This window comes from Carcharhinus amblyrhynchos, chromosome 16 (genome assembly GCF_965287045.1).
Source record: "Carcharhinus amblyrhynchos chromosome 16, sCarAmb.v2.hapA, whole genome shotgun sequence".
Taxonomy (NCBI): Eukaryota; Metazoa; Chordata; class Chondrichthyes; order Carcharhiniformes; family Carcharhinidae; genus Carcharhinus; species Carcharhinus amblyrhynchos.
The window spans coordinates 8,658,639-8,685,255 of NC_137339.1; the positions used below are offsets into that span (position 1 = coordinate 8,658,639).

Consider the following 26,617-nt stretch of genomic DNA (forward strand, 5'->3'; position numbering starts at 1 on the left):
AACCTGTTTCAACATTTCATTATATCGTGGGCCACTCCTTTGCTCAGCTCCGCGTTTCTGTCCGATACTCCTTATCCAGAAAAGGTGTACATCGATTTTAGACTTGGAAGCTCCAAGTGACTCAGCGACCATGAAGGGGTGAAGCATTTCCATTCCCCTGTGTGTGAAAAATTGCTTCCTGTTTTGACTGCGACATTCAGCCTAGCCCTAAGATTATGGCCTTTTGTTCTCGATTTCGCCCCCCCCCCCCCGAACCGCCCCCACAAAAGGAAATAAATTCTTTATCTTATCGTTTAACCACCTCAATTAGATCACCCTTCAGTCACGCCTCAGGCTTCTTTGAAAAAAGCAGTAGTGCACTGTGCAAGTCATTGTCATGATGAATCAGATGAATTTTTTTCACACACCAATATAATCAGACGAAACAACACCGAATAAATGCACGTTGTCCTTGGATATAAAGATCTGAAAAGTGGCCTTTAGCCAACCTATTCTTTCCTCATACGGTGTTTTCCCTGGGCACCTATAAATATCCTTCTTTCTCCCTGCTGTCTTAAATTCACAGAACAACATCACAGTGTGGTAGAGCACAGTATCAAACCATTCAGTTCATCGGCTCTGTACTGTCTCTTCCGGAGGGCAACCAGGTGGATTCCCAGTCCCCCGCTCTTTCCCCCTATTCAACTGCATTCTCCTTCATTAACATGCCTTTTTCTTAACATAAGAAATAGGAGCAGGAGTCGGCCATCTAACCCTTCGAGCCTGCCCCGCCATTCAATAAGATCATGGCTGATCTAAAGTGGATCAATTCCACTTTCCCGCTCTCTCCCCATAACCCTTAATCCCCTTGTCTATCAGAAACCTATCTACCCGTGACTTAAATATATTTAGCGAGGTAGCCTCCACCGCTTCAATGGGCAGAGAATTCCAGAGATTCACCACCCTTTGAGTGAAGAAGTTCCTCCTCAACTCCGATCTAAACTGCCCACCCCCTTATTTTGAGGCTGTGCCCTCTAGTTCTGCTATCCTTTCTAAGCGGGAAGAATCTCTCTACCTCTACCCTGTCCATCCCCTTCATTATCTTATACGTCTCTATAAGATCCCGCCTCAGCCTTCTAAACTCCAACAAGTACCAACCCAGTCTATTCAATCTCTCCTCATAGTCCAACCCCGTCATCTCCGGTATCAGCCTAGTGAACCTCCTCTGCACTCCCTCCAAGGCCAATATATCCTTTCGCAAATATGGCGACCAAAACTGCTCACAGTACTCCAGCTGTGGCCTCACCAGTACTTCACCAGTTTCTTAAAAACAACACATGTAATTTGGCGAACTGTTTCATCTGTGGAAAAAAACAGGGGACTCTTTGTAAATAAAACTGAGCCACGGAGGCAACTATGGCCGCCCCTTTGTTGGCACTGCTGCCTCGCAGCGCCAGGGACCCAGGTTCGATTCCGGCCTCGGGTCACTGTCTGTGCGGAGTTTGCACATTCTCCCCATGTCTGCGTGGGTTTCTCCTGGGTGCTCCGGTTTCATCCCAAAGTCCAAAAATGTGCGGGTTAGGCAGACTGGCCGTATTAAATTGTCCATTTGTGTCAGGGTGACTAGCTAAGGTGAATGCATGGATTTATGGGGATACAGCCTGGGTGGGATTGTTGTCACAGCAGGTATGATGGGCCAAATGGTCTCCTTCTGCACTGTAGGGATTCTATGACCTCAGATGTCCCCACAGTCATTGAAATGTTGGAGTAAAGATTGTATGCACAGCATGATCCCAAAGGCAGCACTGTGATAATCCAGTTGCTTTCCTTATTTTAGTTGGTCAATACTTTCAAAGCCATTCTTTTGAAATCACAGGACAACCACACAAGCTGGGCCCCGCCGCTGTCCAGCCCTCAGAGGGCCATGCACGGTGGCACAGTGGTTAGCACTGCTGCCTCACAGCTCCAGGGACCCGGGTTCGATTCCCGGCCTGGGTGACTGTGCGGAGTTTGCACATTCTCCCCGTGTCTGCGTGGGTTTCCTCCGTGTTTCCTCTCACAGCCCAAAGATGTGCAGGTTAGGTTGACTGGCCAAGCTAAATCGACTCTAGTTTCAGGGGGATTAGCAGGATAAGTATGCGGGGTTACTGGGATAGGGTGGGATTGTTGTTGGTACAGGCTCGATGGGCCAAATGGCCGCCTTCTGCACTGTAGGGATTCTATGAACATTGCCTGGTATCGAGGCTATTAGCTATGAGGAGAGATTGAGTAAACTGGGATTGTTCTCCCTGGAGAGATGGAGACTGAGGGGCTGATAGAAGTGTCTAAAGTTATGAGAGGTATAGAAAGGGTGAACATGTCTGTTGTCAGCTGCCAGGCTCCAGCTCCTGCGATGTGATTACCAAGAGGCTTCCTTCCAGGGGGCAGGTCACATAGAGAGACCACCTCATTCCCATGATCCTTTAGTGCGGCCGTAGTTGCCTCTGTGGCACAGTTTTATTTGCAAGAGTCCCCTGTTTTTCCTTTCCACAGATGAAACAAATGTGAATGAAATAAATGGTCGGATTGGCTTATTTTTAAAGGGATGTCGTTTGAGGGTGGAGTATTAACCAGGGCGTTCTGGGAGAACTCCCTTCCTCTTTACACTGAGGGATATTTTAGGTCCACACAAGAGGACAGATGAGGCCTTTGGTTGAACAAAGGGTTGATAACCAATGGTATGGGTGCCAAAGGAGGTACGCGAGATGATTCTGGGCAGTACTCACACTGCTACTTCCGCCCACAGCAAGAAAAGTTTAAAACCTGACATTTCTTCATTTATTTCTCTGGAGAAGGTACGTTACATTAACAGAAGGTGTGTGGAATTTAAATAGTGTGCGTTTGTGTTTTATTCATTACTAGGAAGAACTAGGGTGGCACGGAGGCACAGCGGTTGGCACTGCTGCCTCACAGCGCCAGGCACCCAGGTTCGATTCCAGCTTTGGGTCAGTGTCTGTGTGGAGTCTGCACATTCTCCCCGTGTCTGCGTGGGTTTCCTCCGAGTGTTCCGGTCTCCTCCCACAGTCTAAAGATGTGCAGGTTAGGTGAATTGGCCATGCTAAATTGTCCCTCAGTGTCAGGAGAACTAAGTAGGGTAAATGCACGCGGTTACAGGAATAGGGTCTGGGTGGGATTGTGGTCGGTGCAGACTCGATGGGCCGAATGGCCTCCTTCTGCGCTGTAGGGTTCCACAAACTTGTGAGGATATGTTCCCGATTGCTGTTTACGTCAGCAGTTTCCGCAGCTAATCCATCTAACCTACACATCCTGGGATGCTAAGGGGTAGGTTAGCATGGCCAATCCCCCTAAGCCGCACATCTTTGGACTGTGGGGGAGAAACCGGAGCACCCGGAGGAAACCCAGGCAGACACGGGGAGAATGTGCAAACTCCACACAGACAGTGACCCGAGGCTGGAATTGAACCCAGGACCCTGGCGCTGTGAGGCAGCAAGAACAGAGACTTGGCACTCAGCCAAATCCCCATTCATAGCAGCGGGACTGGATAATTCCAGCTGTGGGTAAGGTCGCAGGGCAGCCCAGTGCCTTGGACATCGTGTGTGCTGCCTGTTGTGATTCCTTTTTCACTTTAAGTCGTGGGGAATGTTCGTCAACAAATCAGCTCGGAAGAAAGTAAAGTCCGTTCACCTCAGCCTTCTCGGACTGGCCGATTTGGGATTATTCAAAGCGGAGCTCTGAGCTGCCTCTGTCTCCTGCTGTGAAAGTGCTGGTTATCACATGTCAACGACAGTTTCAAATGGGGGCGGCACGGTAGCACAGTGGGTTAGCACTGCTGTCTCACAGCGCCAGGGACCTGGGCTCGATTCCACCCACGGGTGACTGTGCAGTTCTCCTCATATCTTCGTGGGTTTCCTCCGGGTGCTCCTGTTTCCTCCCACAGTCCAAAGACGTGCTGGTTAGGTGCACTGACTGGAACAGGCACTGGAGTGTGGCGATAGGGGAATTTCACAGTAACTTCACTGCAATATTAATGTAAGCCGATTTGTGACTAATAAATAAACTTTACTTTAGAAATGAAACCTGGGAATAATTTTCTTGACCACAGAATCATAGAAACCCCACAGTGCAGAAAGAGGCCATTTGACCCATCAAGTCTGCACCAATCACAATCCCACCCAGGCCCTATCCCCATATCCCGACGTATTTACCCACTAATCCCTCTAACCTATGTATCTCAGGACACTAATGGGCAATTTTAGCATGGCCAATCAACTTAATTCGCACATCTTTGGACTGTGGGAGGAAACTGGAGCACCCGGAGGAAACCCACGCAGACACGAGGAGAATGTGCAAACTCCACACTTCTGTCAGCCCTTCAGCCTCCATCATTTCAGGGAGAACAATCCCAGTTTATTCAATCTCTCCTCATTGCTAATAGCCTCAATACCAGGCAACGTTCACACAATCATAGAATCCCTACAGTATAGAAGGAGGCCATTTGGCCCATCGAGCCTGCACCAACAACAATCCCACCCTATATCAGTAGCCTGCTAATCCCCCTGACACTAGGGTCGATTTAGCACGGCCAATCAACCAAGCGTGATTGTGTTCCGAGGACTGCAAAGTGCACTTGAAGCTACCAGAAAAACCACGGGGCCTCAGAAGGCCCCTGAAAGTGAAAGATAACAGCTTGAAGAACATTGCAATGCATTTGGTATTTGGATCCACATACCGGTGTGAGCAGGTACTTTCAAACATGTCATTTATTCTCTGAGCCCCTCGGAGTCAATTAACAAATAGTCACGCTTGTGTACAGCTAAAAATATCTAAACACGTTCCAAACATTGGAAAGTTCAGTCTGGAGAAGTGGAGGCCAGGATCACACAGAACCGGTAAGATCTGAATTCTGATTTGATTTATTATTATCACATGTATTAGTATACAGTGAAAAGTATTGTTTCTTGCGCGCTATACAGACAAAGCATACCGTTCATAGAGAAGGAAAGGAGAGAGTGCAGAATGTAGCGTTACAGTCATAGCTAGGGTGTAGAGAAAGATCAACTTAATGCGAAGTGGGTCCATTCAAGAGTCTAATGGCAGCAGGGAAGAAGCTGTTCTTGAGTCGGTTGGTATATGTATTCGGAAGAAGGTGGAAGAGAGAATGTCCGAGGTGTGTGGGGTTCTTAATGATGCTGGCTGCTTTGCCAAGACAGCGGGAAGTGTAGACAGAGTCAATGGGTGGAAGGCTGGTTTGAGTGATGGACTGGGCTACATTCATGATCCTTTATAGTTTTTTGTGGTCTTGGGCAGAGCAGGAGCCAGACCAAGCTGTGATACAACCAGAAAGAATGCTTTCTAGGTGCATCTGTAAGAGTTGGTGAGAATCGTAATGGACACACCAAATCTTCTAAGAAAGAAGGGGCGTTGGCGAGCTTTCTTAACCATAGTGTCAGCACGGGGGGACAGGTTGTTGGTGATCTGGACACCTAAAAACTTAAAGCTCTCAAGTATTTCTACTTTGTCCCTGTTGATGAAGCCAGGGACATGTTCTCCACTATAGAACATAGAACATAGAACACTACAGCACAAACAGGCCCTTCGGCCCACGAGTTGCACCGATCACATCAACACCTACCAATCTATAGACCTATCTATAACCCCCAATCCCATTAAATTCCATATACTCATCCAGAAGTCTTTTAAAAGACCCCAGCGAGTTCGCCTCCACCACCACTGACGGCAGCCGATTCCATTCACTCACCACCCTCTGAGTGAAAAACTTACCCCTAACATCACTTCTGTACTTTCCTCCCCGCACCTTCAATCTGTGTCCTCTCGTAGCGACCATTTCAACCCGGGGAAATAGCCTCTGAGAATCCACCCTATCCATTCCACTCAACATTTTCTAAACTTCTATCAGGTCGCCTCTCAACCTACGTCTCTCCAGGGAAAAGAGTCCCAGCTCCCTCAACCTAACTTCATAAGGCATGCCTCCCAGTCCAGGCAACATCCTTGTAAATCTCCTCTGTACCCTTATGTTACATGAACACTATGTTACATGAATTTTAATTTATTTTTAAATTAAACTTTTAAAAATCTTATGAATTTACAATACAATATCTTTTCTATTAATTCATGGGACGTGGGTGTCGCTGGTTAGGCCAGCATTTATTACCCATCCCTAATTGCCCTTGAGCTGAGCTGCTTGCCTCACCATTTCAGAGGGCAGTTTACAATCAACCACATTGCTGTGGCTCTGGAGTCACGTGTAGGCCAGACTGGGTAAGGACGGCAGATTTCCTTCCCTGAAGGACATCAGTGAACAGATGGGCTTCTAATGATAATCAGCAATGATTTTTAATTTCTAGTTTTATTTTTATTGGAATCCAAATTTCAGCATCTGCTGGGGTGGGATTTGAACCCAGGTCCTTTTCCCTTCCACAGTCCAAAGATGTGCGGGTTAGGTTGACTGGCCATGCTAAATTGACCCTAGTGTCAGGGGGATTAGCAGGGTAAATGTGTGGGATGTGGTCAGTACAACGTAATGGGCTGAATGGCTTCCTTCTGTAGGGATTCTATGATCACTGCGCCCAGAGGAGACCCACGCAGACACGGGGAGAGTGCGCAGACTCCACACAGACAGTAATGCAAGCCGGGAATCGAACCCGGGTCCCTGGTGTGGAGGGTATTAGCTATGAGGAGAGATTGAATAAACTGGGATTGTTCTCGCTGGAAAGATGGAGGCTGAGGGGCTGATAGAAGTTAATAAAATTATGAGGGGTTTGGGTAGGGTGAACAGGTGGAAGCTTTCTCCCCCAAGGCAGGAATGAAATTAGAAGGGGGTGCAATATAAGGGGGGAGAGGCTCAGTAGAGATGTGCGGGGGAAGTTTTTTCACAGAGGGTGGTGGGGGCCTGGAGTGCACTGCCTAGTGAGGTGGTTGAGGCAGACACATTAGCCACATTTAAGACGTATCTGGATAGACACATGACCAAACAGGGAATAAGGGCATACATGTGTTGGTCCAGATAGGACAGCGTGGTGGGGGCAGGCTTGAAGGGCTGAATGGCCTGTTCCTGTGCTGTACTGTATTTTGCATTACCCTGGATTACTAGTCTAGTGACAATACCACTATGTCACTGGCTCCCCAGACATATTAAAGTCTTATTTATTAGTGCCACAAGCAGGCTTACATTAACATTGCAACAAAGTTAGTGTGAAAATCACTTAGACGCCACACTCCGACGCCTGTCCGGGTACACTGAGGGAGAATTTAGCACGGCATCTTTTAGACTGTGGGAGAAAGCCACAGCACCTGGAGGAAACCCATGCAGATACGGGGGGAAGGTGCAGATTCCACACAGTCAGTGACCCAAGCTGGGAATCGAACCCGGGTCCCTGGAATTGTGAGGCAGCAGCGCTAACCGTGTCAGTGTGCCACCCTTTAAACATGTATTACTGGTGTGCAGTACCTTAAATTAGAGTGAATAATGAAGATTTAGCCATTTCAGAAAGGTTGCCAATCCCTGGTTTAACATCTCCTTCGAAAGCTGCCCCTCTGAATGTGTGGCACTCCCTCGGCACTGCATTGGGAGTGCCAGCCTGGATGTTAAGCTGCGAAAAATGACAGCTTCATACCTTACACTCCAACCTGTCAATCAACTGCTGCAGGCGGTTCACTTGGGTCACCCACTGACCCTCCGGTTCAACGCAGACACCTAGGATGAGGAAAAGAATCATTCAGGAGACGGTTCCAGTTACTGAGACATCATAAAAACTGCTGTGTTTCAGTCCCATCTGAGTAAAGTCCACGTAAAATGATAATGCTGTTTTATCTCTTAAAACAGCCAGCCACAACCATCACATTATCTCTGTTCTCCTTCCGGAAAGAAAACCTTCTAATTATCTTGATTTGATTTATTATTGTCTCGCGTATTAACATACAGTGAAAAGTATTGTTTCTTGCGCGCTTTACAGACAAAGCATGCCATTCATAGAGAAGGAAAGGAGACAGAGCAGAACGTAGTGTTACAGTCATAGCTAGGGTGTAGAGAAAGATCAACTTAATGTGAGGTAGGTCCATTCAAAAGTCTGACAGCAGCAGGGAAGACGCTGTTCTTGAGTCAGTTGGTATGTGATCTCAGACTTCTGTATCTTTTTCCCGACAGAAGAAGATCGAAGAGAGAATGTCCAGGATGCGTGGGGTCCTTAATTGTGCTGGCTGCTTTGGCAAGGCAGTGGGAAGTGTAGACAGAGTCAATGGATGGGAGGCTGGTTTACGTGATAGATTGGGCTACATTCATGACCTTTTGTAGTTCCTTGCGGTCTTGGGCAGAGCAGGAGCCCATACCAAGCTGTGATACAACCAGAAAGAATGCTTTCTATGTTGCATCTGTAAAATTTGGTGAAAGTCATAGCTGACATGCCAAAGTTCCTTAGTCTCCTGAGAAAATAGAGGCTTTCTTAACTATAGTGTCGGTACGGAGGGTACCAGGAGCGATTGTTGGTGATCTGGACACCTAAAAACCTGAAGCTTGAACCTTGTGGAATTTTCTAAACGCTCGGTTTTTACTTTGTGTTCACATAGAATCATTCTGTCATGTTCAGTGGGGATGGTAATGAGGCGGAGTGGGCTGTGGTCAGTACACAGGAGGAACCCAATATGTTTTCACACATTGACATGGAGGGGCTGATTGTAAATGAGAGATAGGGACGGACCCAAAATAGATCCCTGAGCAACCCCAGAGGCCATTCTGCAGGTGAATAGCTCTAACTGGATAAAGATTTGAATAAAACCAAAAGAAAGCAGTACACTGCTGGAGTATCATCAGTTGACACTGATATCAAGGGTTAATTTGCTTTTATCTTGTCAAAGTTTCCCTCTCTTGACTCATTCATAGAATCATAGAATCCCTACTGTACAAGAGAAGGCCATTTGACCCATCGAGTCTACACCAATCACAATCCCACCCAGGCCCTATCCCCAATGTATTTACCCTGGCTACTCCCCCGACACTAAGGGACAATTTAGCGTGACCAATCAACCTAACCCGCACATCTTTGGACTGTGGGATAAGTGTATTTAAAATTTAAGAGTTAAACAGAACAATGAAGCCCCACAAATACTTAGCACAAAGGTTTACAAGTTTAAAACGCTTAAGGTGGGAGCATAGAATGACTTAAAAAAATACAAAGCAGCAGTAATTGTAGCAACAATTATAGTAGCAACATGCATTTGATATATTATCTATATTTTTCCAATGAATTTAACAGAGTAGAGGTCATTGTTCAGTTATCAGCTCAAACAGTGCATCATCTTTTGCTTACATAACTCAATATAACCTTCCTTACAATCAAACTCCTTGACTAACATTTGGTCATTTCTCCCATTCTCTCACATTGACTCAGTATCAGATTTTGGTTTTATTCATCTACAGGACATGGGTCATAGAATCGTCAAATTTCTACACTGCAGAGGAGGCCATTCAGCCCATTGCATCTGCACCAACCACAATCCCACCCAAGCCCTATTCCCACAACCTCACATATTTACCCTGCGAGTCTCCCTAACACTAGGATCAATTTGGCATGGCCAATCCACCCAATCCACACATCTTTGGACTGTGGGTGAAAACCCACGCAGACACGGGGAGAATGTACAAACTCCACACAGACGGTGACCCGAGGGTGGAATTGAACCCAGGTCCCTAGCATTGTGAGGCAGATGTGCTAGCCATTGTGCCACACCATGGCTAAGCCAGCATTTATTGCCCATCCTTAACTGACAAGGTAGCGGTGAACTGTCACAGTCGAAGTGGCGTAGGTACACCCACAGTGCTGTTAGGGAGGGGAGTTCCATGATTTTGTCCCAATGACGCCATCAGCCTCCTTAAACATTCACTCCCTCTGCCAACATGCCAATTGTGTGTACCATCTACAAGATGCACTGCAGCAACTCACCAAGGCTCCTTTGGCAGCACCTTCCAAATCCAGGAAGGAACGGTGATATATTTCCAAATCAGGGTAGTGAGTGATTTGGAGAGAAACCTCCAGGTGGTGCTGATTCTGCTTATCTGCTGCCTTTGTCCACGGTGACACGGTGGTTAGCACTGCTGCCTCACAGCGCCAGGGACCCAGGTTCGATTCCCGCCTCGGGTCACATGAGAACATAAGAAATAGGAGCAGGAGTAGGCCATCTAGCCCTTCGAGCCTGCCCCGCCATTCAATAAGATCATGGCTGATCTGAAGTGGATCAGTTCCACTTTCCTGCTTTCTCCTCACAACCCTTAATTCCCCTGTCTATCAGAAACCTATCTACTATCTGTGTGAAGTTTGCACGTTCTGCTTGTGTCTGTGTGGGCTTCCTCCGGGTGCTGCAGTTTCCTCCCACACTCCAAAGACGTGTGGGTTGGGATGATTGGCCATGCTAAATTACCCCTTACAGTCAGGGGGACTAGCGGGGTAAGATTTTTGGGGGTAGGAATTGTGTCGTTGCAGGACCAATGGGTCAAACGGCCTCCTTCGGCACCGGGGGTGTTCTATGATACAATGAATCCAGACGGAGATGGTCGTGGGTTTGGACGGTGCTGCCTACGGAGTCTTGGTGAATTCTCGCAGTGCAGCTTGTAGACGGTACACACTGTTATGATGGAGCCGTAGTCATCCACACCACGTGTGGATCTCCAAGAAGATTGTGGACATCCACACAAGCAGAGAGTATTTTTATTTGGTTAGTGCACCTGTGAATAACCTTGGGACATGTAAATATGTTGACAGCACCATATCAATACAATTTATTGCTGGTGATAATATTTTTCCGCCTCACTGCTTCCTCAACTTTAATGGCCTTACTTTAAAAGAACAATGAACAGCACAGCACAGGAAACAGGACCTTCGGCCCTCTAAGCACGCACAGCCCATTTTAACACTCAGTGAGTGCCTTATTCAAGTCTTTCGTCGATCGTCGACGTTTTAGTCTACCTCTAGTGGAACTCCACAATAAAGGGAATTATATGTGCGCCAGATTAAGGGAGATCCAATTCAGGGACAACTTATTGACACCAATCAGCCTTAAAAGCACGTTTTTGGGGTGTGGGAGGAAACCAGAGCACCCGGAGAAAACCCACGCAAGGACAGGGAGAATGTGCAAACTCCCACAGACGTTGATCCAAGCCGGAGATCCGACCCGGGTCCCTGTAACTGTACAGCAGACAGTGATAGTCACTGAGCTGACGTGCTCAGTTGGTCCAGTTTAAGCGTACACTAACGGACGTGAAGCGCCAGGCAACTCTCGAAGCAACATCCAAGAGCAGCCCTCGGACGACCCACCACGTGTATGCCCCTTGTTGGCCAACAAGACGGTCCTTATTCAAAGGGGCAAGAGGTCACCAGCTCCTTAATCAGCACCCAGACTCACTGGAGAACCGTATCAGAATCTGAGACAAAAAAATCTTAAATCCTCTCTCCCGTCTCCCTCTCCACCCGGGCACGCACGCACAGATTTCTTCCCCCCCTCTGATAACAACAACTTGCATTGATATAGCGCCAGGAACAATACGAAAGATCCATGCTGCATCACAGGAGCAGCATCCGACAATAGGCGTCAGGGCAGGCGATCTAAGCTGCTCCAAGCAATGACCTAAAGGAGTGGAGTGAGAGAGACAGAGCTGCAGAAGTTGAGGGAGAGAATTTCAGAGAACCAGGGGTCGAGGGACGATCTATGTGTTGCGGTGCACCAACTCGTCAAGTCTTCTTCAACAGCGCCCTCTAAACCTGCCAGCTCTGCCAACTGCCCAGGGCAACACACACACACACGGGAACAACACCTTCTTCAAGTTCCCCTTCAAGCCAGTCACCATCCTGGAAGTACATCAGCCATCGCTGGGTTTAACTCCCTCCTTAACAGCGCTGTGGGTGTGCCTACACACACGGATCTCTGTCATTCATTTCCTGTCCTAACATACAGGAGGCACGGTGGTTAGCACTGCTGCCTCACAGCGCCAGGGACCAGGAATTGATTCCTACTTGGGTCACTGTTGGAGTCTGCACATTCTCCCTGTGTCTGCGTGGGTTTCCTCTGGGTGCTCTGGTTTCCTCCCACAGTTTGAAAGACGTGCTGGTTAGGTGCATTGACCACGCTAGATTGCCCCTTAGCATACCCAAACAGGTGCCGGAGAGTGGCGACTAGGGGATTTTCACAGTAACTTCATTGCAGTGTTAATGTAAGCCCTACTTGTGATTAATAAATAAACTTTACTTTTCTTCCGCTAATTCAATTCCAGAACCAGAATTAGGTAGTGTTTCCAGCCATTTACGATAATTCCCACTGAGATCCTCAAACCATGCCTTCCATTCACCCAGCTGTATTTACTTTATGTCTACAGTTCCCTTATTCAATTGGGAGGGAACTGCTGGATAAAAAGTATTTGACCTGTAATTCAACGCTGGATTTTTTTGCCTTGGTGTAATGAGTTCTTATATCCACTGGGTGGCAGTGGATTCAACAAATAATTCAACGAGAAACAAATTTACTGCAAATAAACCTGTTGGACTTTAAGCTGGTGTTGTGAGACTTCTTACTGTGTTTACCCCAGTCCAACACCGGCATCTCCACATCATGAGTACAAATCTGTCAGACAGACAGAATTTGTATAATGAACTTCTGTGAATCAATTCAAATATATATATATGTATATATAGAGGGTGAACCCTGAAGATGATGGTGACGTTAATTGTACTAGTTCCACTGCTAGAGTTTTATTCACTGTTTTAATCGACAAACATCCACTCCCTCCATCACCGACGCTCAGTAGGGGCAATGTGTGCAGTCTACAAGATGCATTGCTGCGTTGCTGGGGCGGCACGGTAGCACAGTGGTTAGCACTGCTGCTTCACAGCTCCAGGGACCTGGGTTCGATTCCCGGCTCGGGTCACTGCCTGTGTGGAGCCTGCACATTCTCCTCGTGTCTGCGTGGGTTTCCTCCGGGTGCTCCGGTTTCCTCCCACAGTCCAAAGATGTGCGGTTTAGGTTGATTGGCCATTCTAAAAATTGCCCTTAGTGTCCTGAGATGCGTAGGTTAGAGGGATTAATGGGTAAACGTAAGAAATAGGAGCAGGAGTAGGCCATCTAGCCCTTCGAGCCTGCCCCGCCATTCAATAAGATCATGGCTGATCTGTCGCTGCTCAGTTCCACTTTCCCGCCCTCTCCCCATAACCCTTAATCCCCTCTCTTATCAAGAACCCATCAACCCGCGTCTTAAAAATATTTAGCGAGGTAGCCTCCACCACTTCAACGGGCAGAGAATTCTAGAGATTCACCGCCCTTTGAGTGAAGAAGTTCCTCCTCAACTCCGTTCTAAACCGCCCCCCTTTTATCTTGAGGCTGTGCCCCCTAGTCCTACTGTCTTTTTTGAGTGGGAAGAGTCTCTCCACCTCTATCCTATCCATCCCATTCATCATCTTATACGTCTCAATGAGATCTCCCCTCATTCTTCTAAACTCTAACGAGTACAAGCCTAGTTTATTTGGGCATATGGGGGTGGGGTTGTGGTCGGTGCAGACTCCATGGGCCAAATGGCCTCTTTCTGCACTGTATGGTTTCTATGATTCTATGAATTCATTGAAGATCCTTAGACAGCACCTTCCAAACCCACAACCAGTTCCATCTAGAAGGACAAGGGCAGCAGATACATGGGAACATCACCAACTGCAAGTTCCCCTCCAAGCCACTCGCCATCCCTAACTTGGAAATATATCCTTCGCAGTCACTGGGTCAAAATCCTGGAATTCCCTCCCTAACGGTATTGTGGGTCAACCCACAGAACGTGAACTGCAGCGATCCAAGACGGCAGCTCACCACCACCTTCTCAGAGGGTAACTAGGGACGGGCAATAAATGTTGACCAGCGATGCCCACATCTCATGAATGAATAAAAACAAAATCCCGGAGCATCTGGATGAGTTGTCAGGTACCTGAGTGAAGGATCCCCGAGTATGGATCACTGGGAGACAGGCAGATGTTCTTCTGAGCCCTACGACCGCACCGTCTGCTTGGCCGATGGATGGACGGGATCTCCGGCACTTCCTGCTCCTGTCTGTGGAAGTGAGCACAATACGGAGTCAGACAGCACAGGGGGAGTCCAGAACCAGGGTCACAGTCTGAGGGCTCGGGGTAGACCACTTAGCACGGAGATGAGGAGACATTTCTTCACCCCAAAGAGTGGTGAGCCTGTGGAATTCATTACCACAGGAAGTAGTTGATGCCAAAACATTGAATGTATTCAGGAGGCGGCTGGGTGTAGCACTTGGGGTGAATGGGATCAAAGGCTATGGGGAGAAAGCAGGATTGGGCGATTGCGTTGGACGATGAGCCATGATTGTGATGAATGGCGGAGCAGGCTTGAAGGGCCAAATGGCCTCCTCTTATGTTTCTAGAAGGGAGGCCGTTCGACCTATCTTGCCTATGCTTCCTGTCTGAACAAGCTATCCGATTGGTCTCACCCCCCCCAACTCCCTGCAACATGTCCTTTTTCTAAAGAAACACTATTGGTCCAATTAACTTTGGGAATTACATTTGAATCTGCTTCAGCGCATTTTAGATCAGAATGATTTGCGGCATTAATAAAAAAAAACTCCCTCCTTTGGATCACCATCAGCACTTTGAGAGAGATCAAAAACAGAATAGACTTCCAGAGGCAAAAACCTTCCAATAATTTCAGAAATATTTTGACATTTAGGGGAATGTTTTTGATTTGATTTATTATTGTCACATATATTGGTATGCAGTGAAAAGTATTGTTTCTTGCGCGCTATACAGGCAAAACATTCCGTACGTAGAGTATATAAAAGAGAAGGAAAGGGGAGAGTGCAGAATGAAGTGTTACAGTCATAGCTAGGGTGTGGAGAAAGATCAACTTCATATAAAATAGGTCCATTCAAAGACCTGTTGGCAGCAGGGAAGAAACTGTTCTTGAATCGGTTGGTACGTGATCTCAGACTTTTGTATCTTTTTCCTGATGGGAGAGAGAATGTCTGGGGTGCTTTTCAGAGGCAGTTAGTGTCTGAACTACAATAGATGAATATTTCACCATATATATCAAAACTAGCTGTCCCAGTACCTGTTACACAAGCTGAGCTTAAAAGGGGAAATTTTTTACGCTATTAAATTTGCCTTTTGATTTAGATATTGCTAAAGCTGGGTCTTTGAGCTGTTTTGACTCCTGTCTGCTGTCATTCCGCTGACAACCAGATACTGAAGGCGAGTTTGATTAGACAGCACAGAACAGAAAAAGAACATTTCCAGCAGCTGCTCAGTAACACAGAACTTGAGTATTGCTGAAAAAGAGACATGCTGTCAAAGCTTTTCATCTTGCACTCATCAGGACAAATGCAGGAATGCCAAATTTCAAAGGGAGCAACTGCACGAGAATAGGATGCTGATTGGCTGGCAGGTGAATCCTGGTTGAGCCACTGCCTTGGAGAATGAGGAACATGTCCGGGCATTGCACCTTTTTTTGAATTAAACAAAATTTTGGGGGACAATATTCCCTGGAGCATTGAATAGTGATGGTATTCTGATTTGACTATATGAATTTTCCTCTGTGATTTAATCTTTTCTTTGATGTATTGCTCAGACATCTGTTCCCTTATTTTGAACAGATGGTTGAGGTGGTTAGAATGCTACTCAAACATCTATTCCTGGCTTTCAGCTGAAGCAGATGGTTGAGCTCCTTCAAAGGCATCAAACTTTCAAAGGTTTCACTGTATTCAGCACTGGAAGCTTTGCTTATCGAGCTGCACAGTGGAATCCCATTATCATAGAATCACACAGTGCAGAGGAGGCCCTTCAGCCCATCGAGTCCGCACTGACACATTAGGAACACTCAGCTCCCACCTAATCCCATTTGCCAGCTCTTAGTCCCATAGCCTTGAATGTTATGGCGTGCCAAGTGCTCATCCAGGTACTTTTTAAAGGGATGTGAGGCATCCCACCTCCACCACCCTCCCAGGCATCGCACTCCAGACTGGCACCACCCTCTGGGTTAAAAGGGATTTTCCTCCCATCCCCTTAAACCTCCTGCCCCTCACCTTGAACTTGTGCCTTCTCTTGACTGACCCTTCAACAGCTGCTCCTTATCCACTCTGTCCATGCCCCTCATAATCTTGTACACCTCGATCAGGTCACCCCTCGGTCTCCTCTGCTCCAACGAAAACAACCCAAGCCTACCCAACCTCCCTTCGTAACTTAAATGTTCCATCCCTGATGAATCTCCTCTGCACCGCACCCCCCCCCCCCAGTGCAATCACATCCTACCAATAATGTGGTGACCAGTAATACACCCAGTAGTCTAGGTGTGGCCCCACCAAACTTCTATACAACTCCAACACGATTTCCCTGCTTTTGTAATCTATGCCTCGAATGATAAAGGTAAGTGTGCCCTTTTCACCACCCTACTAACAAGTCCTTCTGCATTATGAATGCTTGGCCATGTTCCAAAACCCACAATTGATTTAGCTCAGCAGGAGTTGTTAACACAGCTGTCAAGAGGATTATTAATTTATTTATTTTGACTGTTCCATGACCATTTAAAAGGATAATATTTTAAGTGGTTTTTGAATGACTTTGTTTATTTGACAGTTTCATGAGCATCTCAAAAACCTCCCAGTGTTATTTTAGGGGCTTGAGGTTTCCATACTTTGTAAACATTGCATGAGTAGGCATGCAGGGTGAAAGTGTATCGGGGTGGGTGAGTCCACATGAGTGGGCTGGGGATTATGGGGGTGGGTGGGTGAGTGTGCATTGGTTGGTGAAGTGTTAAAGGATTTGGGTGCGTGGGCAAGGGGTTAAAAGTGTACAGAAGGGATGAGAGGGCACGAGATGAGGGGATTATGGGGTTGGGAGATTGGACATGAGCGGGCAAAGGGGTGAGGGACTATGAAAGAGGCACAGTGATTGGGATGAGGTGGGGTATTGGGGATGACATGGTAAAGGGAGAGGTTTATGTTAAGCTCAATATCTAAATTCATCCAAGTTTAACCCAACTTTGTTGCTTTTCCATTTTATTACACAGTTTATTAAGGATGGCACGGTGGTTAACACTGCTGCCTCACAGCGCCAGGTACACGCGTTCAATATCTGGCTTGGGTCACTGTCTGTGTGGAGTTTGCACATTCTCCTTGTGTCTGCGTGGGTTTCCTCCGGGTGCTCCGGTTTCCTCCCACAGTCCAAAGATGTGCGGGTTAGGTTGATTGGCCATGCTAAGAAATTGCTCCTTAGTGTCCAGGGTAGCTGAGGTTAAAGGGATTAGTGGGTATAATATGTAGGGATATGGGGGTAGAGCCTGGGTGGGATTGTGGTCGGTGCAGACTCGATGGGCCGAAGGGCCTCTTTCTGCACTGTAGGGTTCTATGGTTCTTAACACTGCTGCCTCACAGCACCAGGGGCACGGGTTCAATATCCGGCTTGGAAAACTGTCTGTGTGGAGTTTGCACATTGTCCCCGTGTCTGCGTGGGTTTCCTCTGGATGCTCCGGTTTCCTCCCACAGTCCAAAAATGTGTGGGTTGGGTGCATTGGCCGTGCTAAATTGCCCTGTAGTGTCTCGGATGCATCGGTTAGAGGGATTAGCGGGTTAAATATGAGGGGTTACAGGGATAGCGCCTGGGTGGGATTGTTGTCAGTGGATGATTGGACATGAGAGGGGCGAGGGCCTATGGAAGGGGCATGGCGATTGGGGTGAGGGGGGATAATGGCGATGACATGGTAAAGGGAGAGGTTTCGGGGGACTTTGCACCCAGCCTGATTTGCCAGTGAACAGAGTCGGACCGTCTAACTTGCCGACCATGACCCACCTCTCACGGCTGGTTTGCTCCTCGATGGCGTCCATCGCGCACTCCAGAGAGCTCTGGAGGGACTGCAGCTGGTCCATGGTCTCCCGCAGCAGGAAACGGGTCACAAACTGCTCCAGCGTCGAGGAGCTCTGATATTCCTGCCAAAGCGAAGCAGAAGCAGTCAGACAGCCATCCAGAAAAAAACAACCGTGCCCACAGAGTAACGAGGGGGCGTGTGAAGGCCCAGGCAAGTGGCAGGGATCCGATGGCCAACAAGCTTCCAACATTCACCGCTCTTTCCAGGGTGTTTTTACCAATGTCTTGGCCATTGCCGAACCCCTGAGCACTGCAATGAAAGCAGAAAATTATTGTTTTATTCCCATCTACTGGGTCTCTCTGTGCAGGAACTGCGTTTCCAACATTGGCTACGCTTTGAAAAATTCCTCATTGTTTGTGAAGTGCTTCAAGAGGGGCTTGCTGTAATGAAAGGAGCTACTTAAATGCAATTTCTTTCTTCCCCGCATCAACTTGTTAATAAATCTAAACAACTGGGGTGGCACGCTGGTTAACACTGCTGCCCCACAACGCCAGTGTCCCGGGTTCAATTCCCAGTTTAGGCCACTGCCTTTGCGGAGTCTGCACACTCTCCCCGTATCTGGGTGGGTTTCCTCCAGATTCTCCCGTTTCCTCTGAAAGACATGCTGGTCAGGGGCATTGGCCGTGCTGAATTGTCCCTCAGAGTACCCAAACAGGTGCCGGAGTGTGGCGACTACGGGATTTTCACAATAACTTCATTGCAGTGTTAATGTAAGCCTACTTGTGACACTGATAGTTAAACTTTAATAAACTGAGGGGCCAAGTAAAAGGGACAGCCCCTTAAAGGGGAACCACCCAAAACAAAAATATCATAAATGAAGCTTAAAACATTAAACCGAAATAAAAATGACCCACCACCGCTGAAGTTTGAACTCCTGATCTCCTTTCACCAACCAAGCACAGCACCAACCAAGACAGTTAAACACGAGTTGCCTTTAATTAGTCCCTGTTGGTGCATCTCAGTAAATTCACACTTGTCTAAGTGTCAGTTGTTCTATCTCAGCGCAGACTGGGATATTCTGAAGCTGTGAAAAGCATCAAATAAACACAAAAGCTTTTCTTTCTTGAATGATGTTCAGATACAGTTTCCTACAGAACACAGAATCCCTACTGTGCAGAATGAGGCCATTTGTCCCATCCAGGCTGCACTGACCCACCTGTTTTTTATCTTACCCAGGTCCTATCCCCGTAACGCCACATATTTACCACACTAATCCCCCTAACCTTCACATCCTGGGACATCAAGGGGCAATTTACCTAACCGGCACATTTTTCGGACGGTGGGAGGAAATGGGAGAAAACCCACGCAGACACGGGGAGAATGTGCAGGCTCCACGCAGACAGTGACCCGAACTGGGAATCGATCCTGGCTCCCTGCCGCCGTGAGGCAGCAGTCTTAACCACTGTGCCACCGTGCCGCCCCCTTCCAACAGGGCCCTACACTGCAATAGTGCGTAAGGCACTTTGGGGCATCCTATCTTAAAAGCAGATTACTGCGGATGCTGGAATCTAAAATCAAAACAGCAAATGCTGGAAAATCTCAGCGGGTCTGGCAGCGTCTGTAAGGAGAGAAAAGAGCTGATGTTTCAAGTCCTTTGACAAAGCTTTGACTCGAAACGTCAGCTCTTTTCTCTCCTTGCTGCCAGACCTGCTGAGATTTTCCAGCATTTTCTCTTTTGGTTTTGGGGACACCCTATGGTTGTGAAAGGCGCTCTGTAAAAATGCAAGTTTGCTCTTTCATAAATAATGTCTGGGTTATTATTTGCAATTTTCATGTCCTTGCTTCCTCCTGGGCACTCTAACGGTTTTAAATGTTTTAGTGATCGGCCTGCAGTAAGGAGCTAAGATATCCATGAATAAAGAATGAAAAAGACAATTCTTAGCAGAAAAGAAGATTGAACAGCGGAGACCGGCGCGGACTGCAGTTCTGAATACTAGTAACAAGCAAGGGCAAAAAAAAGACAGGGAAAAAGGATACAGTAATGATTAGAGGGGATGCATAAGAGGAGGCGAGGAATGTATGTGCGCAGTGGGTATATTTATCTCAGATTAAAACAATGCTGTCAGTATTGTTGAATCAAACCAATCATAACACCTACAATGAAAAGATCCACGCTGACACACTGCAGGAGATGAAATACCAATCAAACTCTCTTTGAGGAATCTGAGTCATAGAGAAAGATATTTATTCAGCGAGTCTCACAAAGAGATATAGAGGTTTTTAAGATTGAAAAGCAGTGTTTCTTGGGAGCACTTAGTTATACACACATGTACAAAGCATGAGCCAGACTAGGAGCTATCTTCATGTTGGGCGGCATGGTGGCACAGTGGTTAGCACTGCTGCCTCACAGCACCAGGGACCTGGGTTCGGGTCACTGTCTATGTGGAATAAAGAAATAAAATTTGCACATTCTCCCCATATCTGCGTGGGTTTCCTCCGGGTGCTCTGGTTTCCTCCCACAATCCAAAGATGTGCGGGTTGTGATGATTGGCCATGCTAAATTGACCCTAGTGTCTGGGGATTAGCAGGGTAAATATGTAGGGTTACGGGGATAGGGCCTGGGTGGGATTGTGGTTGGTGCAGACTCGATGGGCCCAATGGCCTCCTTCTGCACTGTAGGGATACTATGCTGACGTCTGCTTGAAATTGTCCATATAAGCCTGTTTCCTCTACTGCAAATCGTCGCTTTACACCATACTGCAGACAATACTGTTCTCCAGTCCCACATTAACCCTTGCTAAACTAAGGATACTGACACTACACCTCCCCTAAGTCTTCATGACAGTACAATGCCCCCACTACACCACCCCTCTCCCCCACCCCTCCCAGTCTCTAAATTCTGATGGTCTGGGCGCTTGATATTTCGTCCGTCTGGTCACATTTGGAGAAGGGGTAGGCTTTGTTGCTTTGGACAAGCGTTGCTGGCTTGGAGATGAAATCGTGGTCTTCCGTGTTTCCGACATTCGGTTGCCTCCACCTGTTTCGCTCTGTGCATTCCTTGGAGGAGTTGAACTTTTCTTTATCTTTGCTTCGCTCAGAGGAGGTCTGAACAATGACTGTCGGTGGCGGATGGTAGGTATCGGGGAGTGGGGGTAGCCCCTGATGCCTCCGCCACTGTGTGGGAGGAAGGTTATTTCTCCCTCTGATCAGGGAGCTGTTTTTAAAGGGCAGTTTTTCAGATCTCTGGGGAGCCAGGCTTTGCTGGCGGCTTTTGGCTCCGCCCCTCAAAATGATGGTGTGAAACAGGACCCCCCGGCTTTACTTTCTCGACAGAATGTCGTAAGATCTGGAGAGAAAACCTGCCTATTATTTTATAAACCTCTATAAGTTCACCCCTATGTCTCCTACGCTCCAGGGAAAAAGGTCTCAGTCTATCCAGCCTCTCCTTATAACTCAAACCATCAAGTCCTGATAGCATCCTAGTAAAACTTTTCTGCACTCTTTCTAGTTTAATAATATCCTTTCTGTAATAGGGTGACCCAGAACTGTACACAGGATTGAGGTTTACAGCTGGTTCCTGTAGGAGTCACGGACTCTATCTTGGAGGGACTGATTTCTTCCAGCAAATGTTCCAATGAAAGATTTGGGCCCTTTACAATATTTTCAGAGTATGTAAGAGCGTTTGCGGGCTTTGGTTGAGTTTTTCATCCTTTTTTTCCCTTGGAGCTCGGCTGCTGCTTGGTGTGGCCAGGCTGTCCACAATGATTAATGAAACAGAACGGTCTGATTGATTAATATCCTACAGATGCTGAAAGGCTAGCTCAGCCTTGGAACTGAACATTTGGACTTCCCTGCCAGGTCCTTAGACTCTGCAATCGAGGGGGGTTCACCAGGGACCTCCACACGCTGTGATGGAGACTTTTAGCCATGAGTGGATTTTTTTCCCCTGCCCTTCCATCTGCTTCTTATTAGGTGATCTCCAGCTATGTTTTTGGTTCAGGTGCACTTGTCAAGACAGGATGTTGCTGCTTTAATTTTCCTCACTTTATCCTTCACCAGTTTCTAGGGCTCTGCGTTTGCTCATGAGCTGCCACCATGTTGTGTTTGTTCACAACAAGGTTCAGAGGCTTACAATGTTGAACAGTAGTGTTTATTGGCAACTGCGTAACTATATACACATGTAGAAAGGATAGCCCTAAACCTCCATGCTACCTCCATGCTGACTTCTACTCAAGTCTCTCCATAGAACAGTCTTGCCTCTGCTGCCATGTGTCTCTCTACACCATATTGGTGGGCGGTGCTGTTCTCCAGTCAAACGTTAACCTTTACAATTCTGAACACCTTAACACTGCATCTGTTTCAACTAGGATCAAACCATATCATTTCATCACTGATTTTTATTGGTCTCCAAAGTTGTTTGGAGAGACAAAGGCTGAGAGGCGACCTGATAGAGGTTTATAAAATGTTGAGAGGAATAGATAGGGTGGATTCTCGGAGGCTATTTCCCAGGGCTGAAATGGTCGCTACAAGAGGACACAGGTTTAAGGTGCTGGGGAGCAGGTACAGAGGAGACGTCAGGGGTAAGTTTTTCACTCAGAGGGGGGTGGGTGAGTGGAATCGGCTGCTGTCAGTGGTGGTAGAGGCGAACTCGTTGGGGTCTTTTAAGAGACTTCTGGATGAATACATGGGAGTTAATGGGATTGAGGGTTATAGATAGGCCTGGTAGGTAGGGATATGATCGGCGCAACTTGTGGGCTGAAGGGCCTGTTTGTGCTGTAGTGTTCTATGTTCTAAAGGGTTTCTCAAAGGGTCACGTAAGCAAACGGTTAAAAGAGGTTGACAGGAAAGTTGAGCAATTTATTTTGAAAGGAAGCTGTACAGTGTGGAGACTGTGCTCAGAATGTATTAATAGAGGAGCTAAACTCTTTCAAACCTGGCAGTGCGACATACTCCAGCTGTCTTATTTCTTATATAAACTATTCTATTAAACCCACAACCTGTCAGAATTGTAGCTTTATTGAGTGAGCGAGTGTAACTGGTTTCATTCTGGCAATAATGGGACAAAGATCGTTACTGAGGCTGGAAACAAACAGTTTTTTAAAATTCTTTCACACGATGTGGGTGTCGCTGGCCAGGCTGGCATTGTTATTGCCCAACCCTAGTTGCCCTTGAGAAGGTGGTGGTGAGATGCCTTCTTGAACCGCTGTAGTCCACATGGTGTAGGGTGCTGCTAGGAAGGAAGTTCAAGGATTTTGACCCAGTGACAGTGAAGGAACAGTGATATATTTCCAAGTCAGGAAGGTGAGTGGCTTGGAGAGGAGCTTCCAAGTGGTGCTGTTCCCAGGTATCTGCTGCCCTTGTCCTTCTGGTTGGTAGAAGTCGCAGGTTTGGAAGGTGCTGCCTAAGGAGCCTTGGTGAGTCGCTACCAGGCATCTCGTAAATGGTACACACGGTTACCCTACTGCGTCAGTGGTGGAAGGAGTGGATTCTGAAGCTGGTAGATGGGCTCCAATCATATGGGCTGCTTTGTCCTGGATGGTGTGGAAGTTCTTGAGCATCGTTGGAGACGCACTCACGCGAGCAAGTGGATTCTGTAACACTCCTGACTGGTAACTGATGGTGGACAGGCTTTGGGGAGTCAGAGGGCAAATTGCCCACCACAGGACTTCCAGCCTCTGATCTGTTCTTGTAGCCAACAGTATTTATATTTCTAGTCCAGTTCAGTCACTTGTCAATGGTAACCCCCGAGATGTTAATAGTGGGGGATTTGGGGGATGGTAATGCCATTGAGTGTCATGGGGAGATTATTGAATTCTCCCTTGTTGGAGATGGTCATTGCCTGATACTTGTGTGGCACAAATGCTAATTATCTAATTGTCCAGGTCTTGTTGCATTTGGACATAGATTGCTTCAGTATCTGTGGAGTCATGAATGGTGCTGAACATTGTGCAATCATCAGTGGACATCAATCCCTACTTCAGACCTTATGATGGAGCAAAAGGCCATTGATGAAGCAGCTGGAGATGGTTGGGCCTAGGGCACATTGAGCCAGGGAACTGGCACTGAGTGCCAGTGCAAGTGTACACATAGCTGCCCCACCCCTGTATTCACCCACACTGCAGCCTAAAAGCCCGCAAGATCAGGCGATTGGTACACTAATACATAGATAGAATGGCTTTCCATTCACAAAGCCAGAAAGGCCTTTCTTAAGGAACTTTGAGTGGCACATGGTATTTTGCAACTGGATCGCTCTCATAAAAACATAACATAAGAACATAAGAAATAGGAGCAGGAGTAGGCCATCTAGCCCTTCGAGCCTGCCCCGCCATTCAATAAGATCATGGCTGATCTGTCGTGGCTCAGTTCCACATTCCCGCCCTCTCCCCATAACCCTTAATCCCGTCTCTTCTCAAAAACCTATCTACCTGCATCTTAAATATATTTAGCGAGGCAGCCTCCACCACTTCAACGGGCAGAGAATTCTAGAGATTCACCACCCTTTGAGTGAAGAAGTTCCTCCTCAACTCCGTTCTTACCTGCCCCCCCCCCTTATCTTCAGGCTGTGACCTCTAGTCCTACTGTCCTTTCTGAGCGGGACGAGCCTCTCCACCTCTATCCTATCCATCCCATTCATCATCTTACACGTCTCAATGAGATCTCCCCTCATTCTTCTAAACTCCAACGAGTACAAGCCCAGGTTATTCAGGTTGCAAGGTGGAAGACGTGAGTTTTATAGCTCACGAGACCGGGTCAATAGTGAGGGGCTAACTGTTACGTACTTAATTACTAACTGGCTAAGGTGAAACAAGCCCCCTGACTTTGTTTAGAAGACAACCGAGGCAAGGAGGTTTAAGGCTGTGTTGCCTTGGCCAGGCACAGACAGACTTGATGGAAATGGATGTTGGGTCTTCAGTTAAAAGCCCCCTGGGAGGGTACGGATAGTTTTGCTGCATTGCAGCCATAGAGGTTTACAGCATGGAAACAGGCCCTTCGGCCCAACTTGTCCATGTCACCATTTTTTATCCACTCCAATTGCCCTTCAGAAAATGCTCCGTTTAAATGCTCGTCCTGACGGCGGCACCTCCAGCGGGTCAGCACTCCCTCCACACTGGGAGGGTGGGCCTAAATTTTGTGTTCGGGGTCTCCGAAGTGCGACTCAGACCCACAAACTACTGACTCAGGGGCAGGAATGCTACGGTAAAACAACAGAGTAAATGCTTTCGTTCAGCGGTCAATGTTTTACACTCCTGTGGCGAGTTCCAGTGAGATTATTTTACACCGGGCGCTCCATCATGTCAGTTAAACATCACCGGGAACACGAAGCCAGTCGAGGCTCCAGGATTACTTCCACCCTCCGCTGTGCAAAAAAAAAACAACTCAAAACAAACCTAGCACAGGCTAATTTAAAAATACAATGAGCCACTGCAAATCACCATGAACATTTTACAATTTGGTCGATCTAATTTAAATTTAACACCCTCAGAAACGGCACTAAAGCGATTTCCCACATCACAGAGCTCAAATTGCACCCAATTTCACATGTTCAAAAAGGTATTAATTCAAAACAATTATCATGCCACTCTGAGTTAACTGCAGAAATATGTTTGACTCTCCTCACTGGTGAGGCCTACATAATATCCGGTACACCCACAGGCCTGCTGGACAACTCAGGATTAATTTTTGCTTGTACACAAACGATGCTGCTTTTTTTTTTGAGTTTATTTATTAGTGTCACAAGTAGGCTTACATTAACCCTGCAATGAAGTTACGGTAAAAATCCTCTAGCCGTCACACTCCGACACCCGTTCAGATAGACTGAGGGAGAGTTTAACATGGCCAATGCCCCAAACCAGCACGTCTTTCGGACTGTGGGAGGAAACCGGAGCACCCAAAGGAAACCCACGCAGACACGGGGAGAACGTGCAGACTCCACACAGACGGTGGCCCAAGCCAGAATCAAACCCGGGTCCCTGGCGCTGTGAGGCAGCAGTGCTGACCACTGTGCCACTGTGCTGTCCTGCGCCACCATGCCGCCCTTCGTTGAAACATATGGGCCAGAGTTTTACCGCCCCGGCTACTACGGGAATCGGAGGGGGCAAGGGGTGGACAACGGAAATGTCCGTTGACCTCAGGCTGGATTTTACGGACAAACAAAGCTGTAAAATCCCACCCATCAGATCCTGAGGGGGCTTGACAGGGTAAATACTGATAGGATGCTTCTCCTGCTGAAAAAACCTAGTACTGGAGGGCTGGGGAGTGCAGAAGGTGCAAACTCCACACAGACAATGACCCAAACCAGGAATAGAACCCGGCTCCCTGGCACTGTGAGGCAGCTATGCTGCCGTCCTGTTTGGTCCAAGCAGGGGAAGGTAGCGATGGGCTTTTTAATGTTACATTTCTTTGCGTAACTTGCACGTCGCTAAGAGTCAGCCACACGCTACTGTGGAAGGAATCACATGGAAGAGGTGAGGTACCTAACTTTTGACCTCCTCCCTTTCCTAAGGTCCAAAACTCTCCTTCTGAGTGGAACAGCAATTTATTTGTATTTCATTCAATTCTTTTTCATATTCATTCATGGAACATGGATGTCACTGGCTGGCCAGCATTTGTTGCCCATCCCTAATTGCCCTTACTGAATGGCTTGGTGGGCCATTACAGAGGGCAATAGAAAGTCAACCACATTGCTGTGGCTCTGGAGTCACATGTAGACCACACCAAGTAAGGACAGCAGATTTCCTTCCCTATAGGTTCCATGGTCAATGGATACTTCATTCCAGAT

General features: G+C 47.4%; 1 protein-coding gene across 1 annotated transcript in view; it reads right to left on the reverse strand.

Annotated features, from left to right (window-relative positions):
• The window catches only part of LOC145353815 (N-terminal EF-hand calcium-binding protein 1-like), a 136,409-nt gene that overhangs the window by 18,527 nt on the left and 91,265 nt on the right, over positions 1–26,617 (reverse strand). The window contains exons 6-8 of the mRNA XM_080204645.1: positions 17,823–17,959; positions 13,946–14,067; positions 7,614–7,693 (exon numbers count right to left, since the gene is read on the reverse strand). Of these exons, the coding sequence (XP_080060771.1) occupies positions 7,614–7,693; positions 13,946–14,067; positions 17,823–17,959 (339 nt within the window). The remainder of the gene's footprint in view (positions 1–7,613; positions 7,694–13,945; positions 14,068–17,822; positions 17,960–26,617) is intronic.